The sequence below is a fragment of the Arvicanthis niloticus genome, chromosome 2 (assembly GCF_011762505.2).
Source record: "Arvicanthis niloticus isolate mArvNil1 chromosome 2, mArvNil1.pat.X, whole genome shotgun sequence".
NCBI classification, from domain to species: domain Eukaryota; kingdom Metazoa; phylum Chordata; class Mammalia; order Rodentia; family Muridae; genus Arvicanthis; species Arvicanthis niloticus.
In genome coordinates, this window is record NC_047659.1 from 50,387,113 (window position 1) to 50,406,332 (window position 19,220).

A 19,220-nucleotide genomic window follows, 5' to 3' on the forward strand; every position below is an offset into this window, starting at 1 on the left:
AATAGATTTTAAGATGTTATAAATATATTTAGCTTATTTTGCTTATTTAGAGGTTAAACTTTGGACCTTTCATTATGTTTCCACAGGGGAACAGATTTTGCTTTCTGACAATGCAGCATCTCTTGCTGTGCAGGTAAATATGTAAATGATGTAAATTTGTTCTTTGTGCTAAAGGATTTATATCATTTGGAGTTGCAGTCCACCCCCACTGAGTGTTTTGACTTACCATTATCAGTATAATCTTACTCTTCTGTGCAGTATAATTTTATATAGTATTTTCAGTTGTCACTATGCAAAATAAACTTCATTATTTGTTCCTTTAAGCAAAATTACTTTTAGCTGGTAGGCATGGTCTCTCTTAGTAATTGTTTTACTTTTGGTTACATATAATAGTATTTGATTTGGGGTGATAATTTCACTTACAGACTTAAAAATTATTTTGTAACTTATTTGTAAAGAGTTACTACATATTTCTAATCATCCTTCTGCTCATTGCACAATGATGACTTAATTCCATCTGTTAGTCTTCAAGCAGGTAGACTCTTTCTAGCTACTCTACACATATTTATTGATTACATGTGCGTTTATTATTCCCAGCCCCCTTATTGACTGTAGTGGCTTTTTAAGTTGTGTATTATAGTTGGATAATCCAAAAAAATATTTTTAGCAGTGTAAACTTAAAATTATATTATGGAATACATGGAGAATTGTTTATTTGGAAAAAGTAAATGTTTTTGTAGGTTGTAAAATTACAGTTTATTATAAACATTTTACATGTTTAGCTGTTTAGGTATTTACTTTATGTAGTTTGAATCACAAAGAAGATTTACTGTGCAGCATGTAAAAGGAATCTGTACATCTGTGTCATTTGTTGGAATTAAGACTGTGAGCTACTGGTAGACAAAGAGAAAGGGGAGGAGAGAAAGTATCAAGCTTTTGTCACTTTGGAGACATAATGCTAAGCATTTAATTTTAGGTCATCTCATATGTAGTTTAATTTGATAATTGCTGGGTTTACTACAAGCATCTAGTATGGCACTAGGTAGTATGGCATTCAGCTCATCTTTGTTTAATGTAGAAGAGATGGGAGAAATGTGCTTGGACAATAATTTAGTAGTTGGCAGGTCTACTATGCTTCTTTTATACTTGTTTTATATCTTTTACCAAGAGGATAAATTGTAATTTTTGCCTTTATTTTGTCTTTAAATGTTATTTAACCAATTTTTATTCTCTTTTTATCTTAATGATGATAAACAAATTATCATATATGTACAATGTATATATATTTATACACACATACTTTATACAGCTTTTCTTAATCTTTTCTTTTTAGTGAGATAACTGGAATTTAAGTGTCATATATAAATATATGACATTATATATATATACATATATATATATGTATAAAACATAGTTATTTGAAATAAAGAATGCACTCAGATATATATGGTATAAATGGTTTGTTAGTGTGGTGAAACAGTTTTACCTGATAAACAACAGTGCAAATAAATTATTTGTTATGTGTAAAATAATATTTTCAATCTTTGTATCTTTGAAAAGACAGCTTCAGGGCATAGTGAATATTTTAGATGATGCAGTGTTTCTTGACCGCTTTTATCTGTCATTTGGGAGATAGTACTTTAAGGATTTAACAAAGCTAATTAACATCTTTTTTTCAGGAAATCTTTCAGTGCATGTAGTGAAAGAAAAATGGTACCCAGGCTATTTTGTATGTGATTTCAGCAGGTTTACTCCTTACTGAAGCCATCTATGAGTTCCTTATGAAGAACTCTTAAAATGAAATAACATTATTGTAGGGAGTACTGCAGTAATTAATTTTGAACAAACAGGAAAGTACTTTGGGTAGAAATAGCTAGGGAGTGTTTGGCTCCTTGAAGACATGACAGTGGTATAAGCATGTTGGGTTGTCAGAACTGTTGGAGGAATGCCATTGGGTATCTATACTGGGTAGACACTAGGGATGCTGCTCACAATTCCACAATGTATATAGGTCAGCTCTCAACAATGAGCTCTCCAGCTCCAAATATAAATGGTGTCAAGTTTGAGCAGCCAAAGTCTAGATGGTTTAATCAGTTTCTGTACAAAGCAAAATGTTAGAATATCTTTATTTTAAAAATTGATATTTAAGTTTTTCCTGGAAGGGAAGGAAAAAACCCAGTGTGGTGTATATTATTGTTTTTATGTTTCCTATTAATTTGTTTTTTTTACTATAGTTTCTCATTCACAGTTGCCAACTGAAATAACACCCAAAAAGTCCTTTTAAAAATAATTGAATTTTGCTTAACCATTTCAATTTTTTATCCTACATGTCACTTAGATGATAAATTAACCAGCATATATTAAAAATTCTTGGTTTTCCTCAGTATTCTTTGGCTTGACAGCTGATAGTAGCCATGACTATAAATGTGACTTTTCCACATATCTGATATAAACGTTATGGAGTAATTTTCTTCTATATGGATAGGAGCAGCGTCTGTTCATTCTGAATCAGCTAAAGGCTTCATGTTTGATGTATAAAATTGACCAAAAAGAATGTGACAAGTATCCATAAACTGTATATTTTCTTGAAGATACCAAATATCAAACATTGGACATTTTAATAGTCAGCCAATTATGCCATCAGAAAATTCAAATTTTACTTAGCACACTGGATATTCTGGAAGTTAAGTGCTTGGTTATTTTTAATGAAAGATACCTTTATGACTTCAGATCAAAAGAAAATAATTTTCCTTTTGGTAATCATTTTCCCTGTGATTTGCATTCTTTGTATCATTTATCTACAAGTATACGCTTGCCTGAGTGCTGCTTGGTCATGATGGAATTTTGATTGCTGACTGTAGTAAAAAGTCTGATATATTTAATGAGCTCAAAGTTTGCATAACATTGTATGTACACACATACATAGAAACATTTCCCATTTTAAAGTGCTACTTTGAGAGACTTAGGCTTGTGTTGATAAGTAAAACAAACCTGATAGTTCTCTGTTGTCTCTTATCCCCCAAATTTACACCAGCTGTACAGTAGATAATACAGTGCTGGCCACTAAGTAATTCAAAATTTTCTAGTAGCCTCATTAAAAAATATAATTAAATTTTAGTAGTATGTTTTACTTAGCCCAGTATATCAAAAATATTATCATGTAATCAATACAGAGTTTACTTTTTTCATATTAAATTCAAAGTCTCATGAGTACAATTAGAGTAGATGTTAGTTTGTGCTAGCTATAGTTCATCTGCTTAGGAGTGATACATAACTCTTGCCTCTGGTATTGGATAGTACTAGCTTAGAAATACAGTAGAATAAATACATATGAACTCTTTAAGTTTTTGGAAAAATGGTTTTAAAAAAACTTTAAGAAGTACTGGGCATAGTATTGTATTTCTTTAATCCCAGCATTTAGAAGGCACAGACGGTATATCTTTGTGTGTTTGAGGACAATCTGGTCTACATAGTGAGTTCTAATACTGCCAGGGTTAAATAGAGGGAAACTGTTTCAAGAACAGCAATACAAAAAACAAAACAAAAACAAAACTCCACAAAACTATATCTATACTGTTTCAGACTATGTTCTCTTTTATAGCTAATACCACACAGTGAAAGGGGCAGTCTATCTCTGTTCCAAGAACAGTATACGTTAAGAACTCTTTGTTTTGCAGGGCCTTGTTGGTGCCTACCTTTAATCTCAGCACCCTACAGGCAGAGAGACAGGCGGATCTCTGTGGGTTCTAGGCCATCCAGGATAGGTAGGGCTGGTACATGGTGAAACCTTGCCTCAAAAAATCCAAAATTAACATATTCAAAAACACTTAAATACTTTGGGTATTGTAAATATGCATTGGATATTGATTATTTCCTTCTATTCTGATTCTTGGAAGAAATACATTTAATCAATTTCAACAAGATGATTAAAAGCTTGTAGGCTTGCTAATACCTAAAAACATCACCACTGGGAATAAATATTATTTGTAAAGTTTTAAGGAGGACATTTTTATATTCACATGAACATTAATAATTTTTATAACCACATTAAATGCAGGATTTTATTAATTCTTTGGGAATTTATACATGGATTTTGATCATATTTACCCTCCTATTCTTTTCCTAACTCCTTCCCAAACTCCTTCCAGATCTATTCCCCATTTTCACCCTCTACTAACTTTGTGTCCTTTTCTTCTTTTTATTTCACAGCAAGTCCAATTTCTGTTGCCCATATACTCATGGGTATAAGGCTATCCACTGGAGCATGTGTGACCATGTTTTCATGCTATGCCTAAAATATGTTAATATTCAGTGGGTAAACCTAATATTATCTAAGAATATTAAGACTTGTTTTAAAATTTAATATTAAATGTTTGTGTATAATTAGTTCTACTGAGATCTTTTATGTAGAGTATTAGGATCAGTTCTTAATACAGCCAAATGAAAGGTACTATTGTTACTCTAGTTTTTAAGTTGTAGGGCCAGAGAAATGTCTCAGTGGTTAAGAGCACTGGCTGCTCTTCCAGAGGACCCAGGTTAAGTTCCTAGCATCCACATGGTCCATTAGTCCAGTTCCAGGCATTACATGGTGCATAGATATACATGGGAAACACCAATACACGTGAAAAAAAAATAAAAAGAAAATCAAATGTGGCACAGACATATGGTCCCAGGATTTTGGAGACTGAGGCAAAAAGGATCACAAATTCAAGACCAGCCATTGGTTAGAGGAATTTCAGGCCAGCCTAGGCTATATAATGAGATCCAGTCTTAAAACAGCCAACAATAAAGCCAGAAAACACAAAACAAAAAGTTGTAGAAATCTTTAAAGTTCAGAGATGTTTTTTCAAAAACACAGAAGCCAATAATTATGGAGGAAAACAGAAAGCAACGGTATTGGTTAGTTCTGTGCATGGGTGACACTGTGCTGAGCATCTCATTTTTATCATATCAGGCCAGTACTAGTGAGTTACATGTCAAAAAACCCTCTCCCATAACAGTCCTGGGGGACGGTACTATTACAAGTCCTACTTCCCACCAGGAGAATGGTGAGACAGAGAGGTTCAGATGTTGGCACAATAGTATGTGAATCATGCATTATTCCTGATATTTCCTAGCACATTAAAGCTTACATTAAGGTATGAAAGAAACATGTCTGAGTTTTTGGGATTTAAAAATGAAGTAAAGGTGTTCTTATGTTATTAAGCTTGTTAGATAGTGAATAAGAATGTTTTTTGAAAAATACTAAAGCTATAGAAATAGAAGATGTTGATGGAGAATTATTGACTTCAAGTATTTATACCCTTGTTTCTACTTTCTAGTGGGGTTTAGAAAGAAAGTCATTTAACATATGAAGCCAATTTAAACAACCTGGCTTTTCTTTTTTGTGTCTGAATATAGTGTCTATAAAATTGAATTTTTTTAGTGTCACAGATTGATGATCATCATTAGAATACTGCATGAAAAAAGTAACTTTTTTTTTTTCCATTAAGAATCACATTTAAGGGGACTGAAGAGATGACTGAGTTAAGAGCAATAAGTCCTTTTCCAGAGAACTGGGATTCAATTCCCAGCACCCACATGGCAGCTCACAACGTCTGTAACTCCAAGATCTGACACCCTCACATAGACACACATGCAGGGAAAACACCAATGCATATAAAATAAAAATAAATAAAATTATATAAAAGCAAAGAATGAAATTTAAGCTCAGACTAAAACAAAATGTCTGCGTTTCATTTTCTTCTTTTTTGTGTGAGTAAAATAATTCTAAAAATGAAAAAAGATAGTAAAAGGTATTTTCTGTTACATTGTTAAAAAAAATTACAACATTTTTATATGCTTCATTAGTGGTGTGGGCAGTAACATACTAATCTGTCAGATGGGCTCATACAGACTTAAGCCACTGGCCCTTTCTTTGGCTTTTTTAGCAAATGAAGCTTTGCAGAAAGAGGTATTTATTAGTGGTTAAATGGTGATATTCTGATAGAATCTTTGGAAGTGAGCAGCGAGGAATACCTTTTTCCTTTGGATTGCAAATCACTTGTTAGACTGGAAATGTGTGAGAAGAGCTCCTTGTCAAGTCATTTAGATGGCCGCAGTAGACAGCTTACCTGCAGAATTTTAGGTGAAATAATATTGAATATTTTTGTTTCAAACAAGTTATTTTATGCAGATGAGGTGCCAGTTTAAACATGGTATGAATCCTGGTAGGATGCTGTTAGTTGATTTGTTAATAGAGAATGAATGGAATCTTGTAGAAATATTTGGTAATTAAAGCAGCTTTATAGTTTGATAAAATATAAATGTAAAGATTTTTAAAGTCTATCTTCAGTTTGATTATACTCTGTAAAATGAGGTTTTTGTCTTTACTTTCTGAGTTAGGAAAAGGCAGGACAACTATGAAAAGGAATGTAATGACAGCTGTCCTCAGTATTCTAAGATGAGCAAGACGGAGGCTGCAGATGGTTCCTTAATATTGTTGAATTTAAATGTAGATTCTTAAGATTTATTGTTTTACATTTCATTAATTAGGTCATGATGGTAAGATACTTACAACACCTGGCTTGAGTTATGAAGTATAAATATAAAGTATGAATAAGTATAAAATATGATGTTTATAAAGTAAAACTGAACTTAGATTGTAAGCAGAACTTAACAGAGTAAAACAATCTCAATATTCATATTAGTTCTTTAGCACATAAGTGGTATGATGTGCATAAAACATATGAGCTAGTCTTATAGGATTTGCACTTAGGAAGTATTGCATATTCAAAATACAGTAGGTGGCTAAGTGGTCATTTTAAGTAATTTGTTAAATAGTTTATACCAACTAATATTTTCTAACATAAATATTTATCTTATTAAAAATCCATGTTTCTATAGGCTCTCAGAAATTATAAGTTGAGTATCATCACTTTTTTTTGTTTGTTTCTTTAAAAGGTAAATATCAAGCTGTATATTAAATTTTGTTGCAGTTAAATAGAATAATGACATAGTGGTAAGAAGAAGACAATCTATTTTTTTTAGTAGAAAAATGCTAGCATTCTTCATTATTAGATGTGCAGTATCAGCATAATCGATCTAGCAGTATTATATTTGAGCTGAAAACACACTTAAATTTGAGACCATACACTATCCCGTGTGAGTGAAACATCTTTCATATAGTTCTAAGATGAAATTACCCTTGAATGAATAGCATCTTCATTTATCTTCAAACCTCTTCTGTGCTTTTAGTGAATCTACTCTTTCACCATTCCACAAGAATTACATTATACTGTTATACCACAGTACCTCTACAGTGTGAAATAGATTGGTTTGGAAAATGAACTTGGCTTTGCTATAAATTACATTCACAGGTACAAAGGAATTTGTTATTTTGTTTAAAATAGTCACAAACATAATTATAGTCTTAATTTATGTTAAACTACAAATAGAGCTATTACTGTAACTGTATTAGCAACTTAATATGTCTCTTTAAGAATGATACCTAACACTTCTCATTTGTAACCTGAGATATATTATTTCAATTACAGGATCTGCAGCTGTTTGATACAAAATGAATTATTTTGTAGATAGATTTGTTCATAGTTTTTAATTTTAAAACATCTCTCTTCTGTAAGGTGGAAAATAATTCTTCAGTTGTCATCACAGATTTTCCTTTGTGTTCTAGTGAAGCAGAATAGGAATTACAGTTCAGAATCATTTTCATTTTGTCCCCTGAAAGTGGCATTGCATGCTTGAGAATAAGCCTTACCAAATTTTCAAGCAAAGTGTTTCAGAAGTAATTAGAGAATCTTTGTCCTAAGGTGGAAGCCTGAGCCGTGTAGACTGTGTATCTATCTAAACATTGAGTAGCTTTGTTAATATACTCTATGTGACACAAGAACCTGTATTAAGCTTTCAATGGTCTTAATTTTCATTAATGAAAATTCTTTAAAATTTTGAATTATTTTAACATTTACTGGCACTTGGCCTATTTACTGGTGATATGTAATTAATAAGAGTATTATGTGTTTAACTTTTAAGACAAATATTAATATATCTTCAAATAAAGAAGAGGAAAGGAGCTAGCTAGTACTGCTTACAGGTTAATACCAATGTTGTTTTGCAGTTGCTTAACTAAAATGAACTGAATATATTACGTGTCCTTACTCTCTGTTTAGCTTATAAAAATTATATTTTTTTGTTACTAATTTTTTTTATTTGGAACTATAACAGAACTTTATTACACGCTTCATAGAGCTTAGGAAAATCTTGTTTTTCCCTTTGCTCCCAGGCTGCAGGGAGTGCCAGCTGTGCAGCTGCTGGTGTTAGGTTCTTGGTGTACAAGAGTTGTTCTTTTTCTGCATTTGATAGCTTTACACTTCTTTTGCTTAATTTCCACTTAAAGGTTTATTTTCATCTATATGTATTTCTAATAGGCAAAGCTTATATTGTTTTTTATTCTGATTTTGGTTGCTTTTATAAAGAATCTAATTTTTTCCCAAGCTGTCAGATACTGATGTATCTAAAGTTGAGTCAAATATTCCTGGAACAGTGTTCATGGGAGTGTGTACTAAGGAAGGTTCTATTTTCTGATGCAATCTATCTTATGTACTCTCAAGTGCCATTTTCATGCTTTGGTAGCAAATTTGACTTATGTAAAGCATTTTTTGTTTATTGAGTTAAGATTTCTGATTACTAAATAGGTAAATTGAATTCCTGTTAGTTTCAAAACTAGTGCCTGCTTACTGATATGTGTAAGTATTGATATCTTAAAATACTACTTAATAGGAGGTGAGCTTACTTTAAAACACTGAGTTTTGGATTCATAGAACTAAAAGATGCCAGTCATTGTATGCCAAGGATGAGTAAAGACAGTCATGGTCCATAGGTACTGATAGAACTTACATTCTAAAGGGACAGGTCTTTTAGCTGCATGATTTTGACAAATTATAAAGTAAAGCTTTATGTTAGTACTATGTGTTTCTTTACTTCCTTTTACTTTGTTAGAAAAGATTATATAGTTGTGTGTGTTGAAAATAAATCATTCCTTTTTTGTTTCGGTGTGTTACTGATATTGTAAGAACAAACCATATCCAAAATTGCTTCTGCTGAGGCATTTCTGATGCCTCATGATTTGGTAGGGTACAGGACAGCACTGCAGAGGCCCTCTGTATCCTTTGACTTGGGACAGAAGAAGGCAAACGTTGATGAATTCTCACTTTGTGGCTACATGTCAGATGAATATGAGCAACTCTCTTTGAAGCCCTGGAGGCCACCTGTATTTGTGTGAACAAATACATAGTAAAGAGTTGTGGCAAGAATCGCTTTCATATTCGAGTGGAGCTTTGCCATCTGAGCCAACAAGATGTCCTGTGCTGGGGCTGACAGGCTTCAGACAGGTATGAATGGTACCTTTGGGAATCCCAGGTGCAGTGGCCAGCATTTACGTTGGTCAGGTCATCATGTCCATCCATACCAACTGCAGAGTAAGGAGCATGGGATTGAGAGTCTACAGAGCCGAGTTCTCTGAGCACCAGCACATCCACAGCTCAAAGAAGTGGGCCATCACCAGATTTAATGCGGATGAGTTTGCAGACACGGTCTCTGAGAGGCAGCTCATTCCTGATAGCGTCACATACATCCTCAGGAACGGTCCCCAGACAAGTGCAGGCCCTGCATTTCTGAGGCTCTCTATAGTGCTCTCCTGTACTCTACAAAATCATCTTCAGTAATAAATCTCACATTCAGTAAAAAAAAATTCAGTACTTATATTGTTCTTTCAAAAAATTATGTTTTTCATTTATTCCTTTAGTATCTAACTAAAGATACTTTTTTTGCTCAGAAACTTGCTTTTTGTTTTATATAAAAATGTGTTTACAGCATATAATTTTTTTCCTAAGTAGGTACCTAAAGTAATAACATATATGAGGTCAGCTTTCTTTTGAAGTCATCAGAATTAAAGTCCCCTTTCTCAGGTGAATAAAGAAGTCACTGTCACCACCAACAATATAATGCCATATATTTATGAGCTACTCTGTGCCAGATGGTATATAAAGTAATCTGCCTAGCTAATCGTTTTATTCTAGAAGTTAGAAAGTTTGTAGACTTTGAAGCTGATATAATTCCTAAGATTCATCTAACTATTCATTTCCTCTCACTGAGAGTTGTCTGTTCTCTTACACCCTTGTTGTTTTATTGACTTTCTGATGTATGCACATCATTGTCTTCTCCTTAGGCATCTTGCTTTGAGATCCATTAGATTCTGCTGAGGCATTTAACTCAATGATGTTAAGGAATGGAGAGGCTTGTCAGGACAGAGATGGCTGGAAGACTCATACAGAAAGTCAGATTATTCTAAATGCCACTAGGAACAGCAATCACAGCAGCACTCCCTTTGTGCAAGCAAGGGTCATGGCTGGGGAAGCCTTACTTTGGTCAGCTGTTTCTACCATGAACCTTTTTCTGAACTTAGTAATGTTCTTTAAAAATGCCACAGTAGAATAAAAGGCTATTTGATTTCTGAAGATTTTTAATCTTGTAAATGTTATTTTTTTGTATATATAGATATCTATATTAACTTCTATTAAAATCATTAAACTGTATTCTGGAAATGGATGACTTGAGTTTTAAATTTAATTCAACTAATTTTCCCCCATATTTTCTTCTGGAATATTATTAGTATATTTGGTAATGAAGACTCGAAATGTGATGTGCATATTATTTGGGATGCTGCTGAGCTGTCTCTGCAGCTCATCTGGGCTGTCTTTATGTTTAGTGTAGTCACTTTCAGATGACCTCAGCTTGCCATTGGTGTAAACCCATGGTATCCAGCAGACCTCCAGCAGATATCATCTCATCCCACACAAGTCTAGACCTTAGGCACTCATGCCTCTTGAACATGGAAAAATGACTAGGTTGCTTGAGAAAATTATTTAGAAATTTTACACAATTTTATTAAACTTAAATTTGACCTAAATAGCAACCTGTTGCTAGAAATTAACATATTGGACAGCCTGGTTATAAAATATTGAACACATTGGGATAGTATATGCCATGAAAATTGTTTGATGTGGTTGTTTGAATTGCTTGGAATTAAGTGTCTAACTGAAAGATGAGAAGTTTAGTTAACATAAATACATTGTTATAACCAAAACTATATTTTTTTCTCATCTCAGAATAAAAATAAATGGTTCTACTTCACATCAAAATCAAAATGTGTTTTAGATTGATATTTCATGGTATTTATTTGGACTAATTCTGTATTACAAGATTGAAAATAGAACCGAGGGCTAGAAAGATGCCTTGGCAGATTAGAGCTCATACTGTTCTTTAAGTCCATAGTGTTGGATGGATCACAAATACCTGTGACTCAAATTCATGTGGAATCTATAGCCTCTGACCTGCATGGACACCCACACATGTATTCACCCCTGACCCTGCACACACTTAAAAATACTTAAAAAAAATGTGAAAAGTGGAAAGTAGTGTTTTGGAACTCCAGTTTTCTTCCATTCTACAAAGAAGTACTAGTTAAGTCAGAGCTTCCCTTTGCTTTGAAGTTTTTCCATTATTGAAGATAAACATGGAAATGCTTTAATTTTACATTTTAAATATTTGGATGGAAGTGCTGTATAATACCAGATTTCTTTGTGAACTCCAGATAAATTCAGAAATGGCTTTTGTACTAGTTTAAGAGTAAATATATTAATGGTACAAACTTAATCTTTGTCTAACAAGGATCATGTTCTCAGTGGAGATCTCCTTCCTGTACATTGAGTGCTGTTAAATTTGTCAAAATTAATTCAGTTTTTAAAAAATTAATAAAGAGATAAAAATTTTTGGATTTAAGTATGGGTTTGATTGTACAACACTTTTTTAAAAAGTGAACTAAATGTGCTGGAGATGGCTCAGTGGTTAAGAGCACTGACTGCTTTTCCAGAGGTCCTGAGTTCAATACCCAGCAACCACATGGTGACTCACAACCATCTGTAATGGGATCTGATGTCCTTTTCTAGTACATCTGAATATAGCTACAGTGTACTTATTTTTTTTTTTTAAAGTGAATTAAAGTTCTATGGAATATTAACTATTATAATTATACTATATGTGTACAATTTCATACCATATGTATCTTTTTATGGTATCAATGATTGTTAATTAACAATTGACTTATTCAGGATGAAATTTTTTCAAATTCTTGTATTGTTGAAGGCCTTAGTCCCTCTTAGGTTCTTGTTCTCAACAAATGATTTCTCTTCATATTTCACAGTTAGTGTGAGTGCATTCTTATTATTATTATTATTTTTGTCATTTTTGAGTTTATATGTGCATGTGTATGGAAATCAGAGGGTGATGTCAGGTGAAGTCACTTTTCACTTTTTTTGAGACAAGGTCTCATTGTTTGATAATCCTGGCAAGCCTAGAATGTCTTATGTAGACCAGGCTGGCCTTAAACTTAGTGATTCCTCAGCATCTTGAGAGCTGGAATTAAAATCATGGGTCACCATGACCAGCTCTATCTTATTTTTTGAGACAAGATCTCTCACTGAACCTGAAATTCAGTGAGTGGCTGGACTAGCCATCCAGTAAGCTTTGTCTTTCCTCTTCCTCCTTCCCTGAGGTGGGACCACCCTCTGTGCTCATGTGTGCTTGACTTTTTATTTGGTTGCTAGGGATCCAAACTCACATCCTCAAGCTTGAGCTGAACTTACTCAGGAGCTGTTTCCTCAACCCTTGTCTTTTTATTTTTCTTTAAGTCAGTTTGCAGTCATCATCATTGATCTCTGCCTCCTTTGTGGTACAGTGTAGAAAGGATCTAGTTTCCTGCCATAAGCTCCCTTCCACCCGATTGTTTGTCCTCAGTATCACCTCTTCATGGAGTCTCTATGTCTGTTTTGTCCATTTTCTTCGGATTGTATCCATTTCTGTTGAATGTGTGCCATTTTTGTTTTGTTTTGGTTTGGTTTGGTTTGGTTTTTCCAGACAGGGTTTCTCTGGAATGTGTGCCTTTTGTAGTGCTGGAGATAGAAACCAGGATCTTGTACTTAGTATCTGCTGCCAAAACTTCACTGCAGGGAAAGGAGAGAGCATAAATGGCTGAGGGTAGGCCAGATAACAGCATCTGCCATGGTAAACTGTTGGCCACTTTGGTTGGTGCACTCAAATTACATGGCAAGTAAGCAACTTTGAATGCTTAGCATCAAATACTACACTATTATAAGTTGGTTGTAGGAAAATTGAAGGAGATTGTAAGGAGTAGAAATACAAAAATGTAAAAACACTCTGATTTCCTGAGACATTTCTTTGCTTCAGGAGATCATGTGTACATAAGTTACAAAGCTGTAGCACGCAGGCTGTGAGTAAAGGGATTTCTTTTTAGAAGGAAGCATTTCTAGAGGACTAGAATTTTAGTTGACAGACTTTTAAAAGTAGAAAGCTTTATTTTATCCAGACAGGGTCTTGTAACCCAGGCTGGCCTAGAACCTAGTTTTAATTAGTCTTAACCGTAGTGTTCCAAGTGGGTAGATAGACCTTTTTCTATAGGACGTTGTTCATGTTCAGTACTGTCACGGGTTCATGAGTCCTAGACTGACTTCAATCCAGAGTGGAAAAGGAAGGAGTCACAGGAAACAACTCTGAGGAGAAATTTGTATTGGGTATGAGCAGGGTGTTTTGTTCGTAATCTTAATAAATAATAGCCTTGTTAATTAAGTAGTTTATACTTGACTATTTTATTATAGTCTCATCAACTTGTGAAAATAGAAAAAAAGTTTTTTCCGCTTCTAAATTGTGTGTGGGAATTAGAACTCTAGTAACTTAGGGCTTCCCAGTGAATGAACTGTTTTGTAGAAAAAACGTTGGAGGAGTTTGTAAGAGGGAAAGATGAAGTCAGAAAGTTATGAAAGAGAACAAAGAGAGCAGACTTGAACAAGGGGAGCAAACTCGGAGTACAAGTTTGTATAAGAAATAGTAGATTTGGTCAGGTTCACTGGTTTCCTAAAACCTTTTACAAAGGAATCAGTGTGTATGGAGTGCAATTTGTGAGTGTGTGTGTGTGTGTGTGTGTGAGAGAGAGAGAGAGAGAGAGAGAGAGAGAGAGAGAGAGAGAGAGAGAGAGAGAAGGGAGGGAGGAAGGGAGGGAGGGAGGGAGAGAGAAGAGGGAGGGAGGGAAGGAGAGAGAAGAGAGAGAGAGAGAGAGAGAGAGAGAGAGAGAGGGAGGGAGGGAGGGAGGGAGGATGTCATTGTGTGTGTATAGAAATCAGAATGAATTTTGGGATTTGGCTTTTCTGTTGGTGGTCACACTCAGATTGTCAGGCGTGGCTGTGTGTACCTTTTCTCACTGGCTCCCAATTTAAATGACACCACATATCAAGATTTTGGGTATTACTAGAAAGAACATTGAGGTAGCAGAAATAACATTGTGAATTTTCTAATAAGATGAGAAAGATGGTGATCCTGTAATGAATAAAAAATTAAACCATGAATATTTTAGAAAATTTGACAGTATTCTTTATAGAAAGTAAAGCAATATATAATATTGCTTACTACACAAATAGAAAATGTGAATGAAATTTTCCTTAATATATAATTGTTTTAAATTTTATATATTTCCTACTGACAGTCTTTTTTTTTTTTTAAGTAAAATATTTTTGTTTGGACCCTTTAAACTTGCTCATTATTTTTAAGGGGAGTATTACTGTACGAACTATTAAGTTTAGGAAAGGAATGAAGGAATAGTTCTCTTTAAATATGCATGAGTTTTTATTAAACTTATTTTATTTCTCTTTTTATTTACAGACATTTTTGCAGATGTGTAATCTGCCTGTCAAAGTGGTGTGTAGAGCAAATGCAGAATATATGTCTCCATCTGGTGAGTGTGTGTGTTTTCTATTCATACTTTTGTTTGTTATTTGATATTGAGGGTTGAACCTAAGGCCTTAGCCATGATAGCAAGTATGTTACTACTGACCTCATTTCTAGCCCCCAATGTTAAAATCCTTTGTTTGTTTGTTTGATTTTTTTTCCCCTTTGAAGAATTATTTTTCTTTTTTCTTTTTTCTTTTCTTTTTTTTTTTTTTTTTTGTTAAAGTAGCAGTTACAAACTTAATCAAGAAGACCTACGTGTACTTCAACTCTGGTCTGAGGTGTTTAACTAGATTGTTAAGGACATACATGATGTCAGAATTCCTTAGTCTTATTTATAGGATAGGGTTTTCCTTATCAGAAAACAAATTTTAATACTAATTAATCTGTTTTTTGGTTTTTTTTTTTTTTTTTATTTACATTCCAGCCATTGCCCCCCCCCTTCCTGATGGCTCCTCCTATAGTTCCTTAGCCCATTCCTCCTCCCCCTTGCCTCGAAGAGGGTGCTCCACCCCTATCAAACCTCCCCTCCCCCCCATTTCCTGGGTCTCTGTAGTACAGCTTGAGGTCAGGGTTGGTGATTTCCCCAGAGGAAGTTCTTTTATTGTTGAGAATTCTTTTGGCTATCCTGGGTTTTTTGGTTTTCTGTATGAAATTGAAAATTGCTCTTTTCCATGTCTGTGAAGAATTGTATTGGAATTTCGATGGAGATTGTATTGAATCTGTAGATTGCTTTTGCTAAAATGGCCATTTTCACTATGTTAATCCTACCAATCCATGAGCATGGGAGATCTTTCCATCTTCTGAGATCTTCAGTTTCTTTCTTCGAGGGATTTGAAGTCCTTATCATAATGATCTTTCACTTGCTTGGTAAGAGTTACACCAAGATATTTTATATTATTTGTGGCTATTGTGAAGAGTGTTGTGTCCCTAGGTTTTTTCTCAGCCTGATTATCATTTGTATAAAGGAAGACTACTGATTTGTTTGAGTTAATTTTATATCCAGCCACTTTGCTTAAGTTGTTTTATCAGCTGTAGGAGTTCTCTGGAGGAATTTTTGGGGTTGCTTTTGTGTACTATCATATCATCTGCAAACAGTGATACTTTGACTTCTTCCTTTCCAATTTTATCCCCTTGATCTTTTGTTGTCTAATTGCTCTAGCTAGAACTTCAGCTATTATATTGAATAGCTAAGGAGAGAGTGGGCAACCTTGTCTTGTCCCTGATTTTAGTGGAATTGCTTTTAGTTTCTCTCCATTTAATTTGATGTTGGCTGTCTGTGTGATATATATTGCTTTTATTATGTTTAAGTATATGCCATGAATTCCTGATCTCTTCAAGACTTTTAACATAAAGGGGTGTTGTATTTTGTTGAAGGCTTTTTTCAGCAACTAATGAGATGATTGTGTAACTTTTTTCCTTGAGTTTGTTTATATAGGTACATTATGTTGATGGATTTTTGTATATTGAACCATCCCTGAATTTCTGGGATGTAGCCTACTTGATCATGGTGAATGATGGTTTTGAAGTGTTCTTGGATTTGGTTTGCGAGACTTTTATCAAGTATTTTTGCATCTATGGTTATGGGACTGTTGTAGATAGTTTACCTGATCTTGATTTAACTTTGGTATGTGGTATCTTTCACTTGCTTGGTAAGTCTAGAAAATCATCCATTTCATCTAGATTTTCCAATTTTGTTGAGTATAGGCTTATGTAATAAGTTCTGTTGATTTTTTTTTTTTTTTATTTCTTCAGTTTCTATTGTTATGTCTTCCTTTTCATTTTTGATTTTGTTCATTTGGATACTGTCTCTCTGCCCTTTAGTTAGTCTAAGGGTTTATCTATCTTGTTGATTTTCTCAAAGAACCAGCTCTTGGTTATATTTACTCATTGTATCATTCTCTTTGTTTCTAACTGGTTGATTTTAGCTCTGAATTTGACTATTTCCTGCTCTCTACTCCTCTTGTGTGCCTTTGCTTCTTTTTTTCTTAGAGCTTTCAGTGTGCTGTTAAGTTGCTTGTATGGAATCTCTCCAATTTTTTTTATGAAAGCACTTGAGTGCTATGGGTTTTCCTCTTAAGACTGCTTTCATTATGTTCCATACGTTTGTATATATTGTGTCTTCATTTTCATTGAACTCTATAAATTCTTTAATTTCTTTATTCTTTGACCAAGTTATCATTGAGTAGAGCGTTCGTTGTTCAGTTTCCATGGGTATGTGGGCTTTCTGTTGTTTTTGTTATTATTGAAGTACAGCCTTAGTCCCTGGTGATCTGATAGAATGCATGGGATTATTTCAGTCTTCATGTATCTGTTAAGACTTGTTTTGTGCCCAATTATATGGTCAGTGTTGGAGAAGATTCCATGAGGTGTTGTTGAGAAGAAGGTATATTCTTTTGAGGTGAAATTTTTGTATGTATCTGTTAAATCCATTTGGTTCATAACTTCTGTTAGTTTCACTGTATCTCTGTTTAGTTTCTGTTTCAATGACCTGTACATTGGTGAGAGTGGAGTGTTAATGTCTCCCAATATTAATATGTAAGGTCCAATATGTGTTTTGAGCCTTAGTATAATTTCTTTTACAAATGTGGGTACCCTTGCATTTGGGTCATAGATGTTCAGAATCGAGATTTCCTTTGATGAATATAAAGTGTCCTTCCCCATCTTGTTTGATAGCTTTTGGTTGAAAGTCTAATTTATTGCATATTAGAATGGCATTTCCAGCTTGGGACCGCTTGGAAAACTTTTTTCCAGCCCTTACTCTGAGGTAGTATCTGTTTTTGTCACTGAGGTGTTTCCTGTATGCAGCAAGATGCTGGATTCTGTTTACTTATCCAGTCTGTTAGCCTGTGTCTTTTTATTGTGGAATTGAGTCCATTGATGTTGAGAGATTTTAAAGACAGACGTTAGTTACTGTTATTTTTGTTGCTGGAGGTGGTATTATGTTTGTGTGATTTTCTTCTTTTGCATTTGTTGTGAAATGTTTAATTTTTTGCGTTTTCTGGGATGTAGATACCCTTCTTGTATTGGAGATTTCCTTCTAGTAGCCTCTGTAGGGCTGGTTTAGTGGAAAGATATTGTTTAAATTTGGTTTTGTCATGGGATATCTTGGTTTCTCCATCTATGGTGATTGAGAGTTTTACCTGGCATTTGTGTTCTCTTAGAGACTGGATGACATCTGTCCAGGATCTTCTGGCTTTTAGAATCTCTGTTGAGAAGTCTGGTGTAACTCTGATAAGTCTGCTTTTATCTGTTACTTGACCTTTTTCCCTTACAGCTTTTAATATTCTTTCTTTGTTCTGTTCATTTAGTGTTTTGATTATTATATGGTGAGAGGATTTTCCTTTCTGGTCCAATTTATTTGGTGTTCTGTAGGCTTCTTGATCATTTATGGCCATCTCTGTCTTTAAGTTAGGGAAGTTTTCTTCTATGATTTTGTTGAAGATGTTTTCTGGCCCCTTGAGCTGGGATTCTTCACCCTCTTCAATTCCTATTATTCTTAGGTTTGCTCTTTTCATTGTGTCCTTAATTTCCTGGATATTTTGGCTTAGGAGCTTTTTACACTTTGTATTTTCTTTGACCAATGTGTCAATATTGTATTATGATATCTTTTATACCTATTATACTTGAGATTGTCTCTTCTATCTCTTGTATTCTGGTGACCCTTGCACCTGTAGCTCCTGATCTCTTTCCTAAGTTGTCCATCTCCAGGGTTGCCTCCATTTGTGTTTTCTTTATTGTTTCTATTTCCATTTTTTAGTTCTTGGTCCGTTTTGTTTAATTCCTTCACCTGCTTGATTGTATTTTTCTGTATTTCTTTAAGGGATTTATTTATTTCCTCTTTAAGGAATTTATTTCCTCTTTAAGGGCTTCTACCTGTTTGCCAGTGTTTGCCTCTATTTCTCTGAGGGAGTTCTTTATATCCTCTTTAAAGGCCTCTATCATCTTCATGATACGGGATTTCAGGTCATTATATTTCATGATTTTTCAGGCCTGTTAGGGTATCCAGGGCTTGCTGCAGTGGGAGAACTGGGTTCTGGTAGTATCACATTGCATTGGGTTCTGTTGATTATGATCTTGTGCTTGCCTCTCACCAAAAGAGATCCGGTTCTCTCTGGTGTTAACTGGCCTGGGTGTCTCTGACTGGCCTCCTTGGAGGCAGGTGGAGCTCTGTGACCTGGGTTAGAACCGGTCAGGTCATCTGGTAGTCAGGCCGTGCTGTCTCTGGTTAGGGTGGGCCTCCTATATCTCTGGTTAGAACAAACCTCTAATGTCTCTGGTTACTGCTGACCTCCTGGGAGGCAGACAGGCTGTAGGGTATGGGAGGGTCTGATCTAACCTGGGTGGAGGAGCAGACCAGAAGGAAGGTG

The 19,220-nt window shown here is 34.4% G+C and overlaps 1 protein-coding gene across 2 annotated transcripts in view; it reads left to right on the forward strand.

Annotated features, from left to right (window-relative positions):
- Positions 1 to 19,220, forward strand: part of Mtx2 (metaxin 2) — a 62,095-nt gene that overhangs the window by 29,718 nt on the left and 13,157 nt on the right. For both annotated transcript variants that reach the window (XM_034496230.2, XM_076928925.1), the window contains exons 3-4: positions 87 to 133; positions 14,785 to 14,857. In XM_034496230.2, coding sequence (XP_034352121.1) covers positions 87 to 133; positions 14,785 to 14,857 — 120 coding nt within the window. The remainder of the gene's footprint in view (positions 1 to 86; positions 134 to 14,784; positions 14,858 to 19,220) is intronic.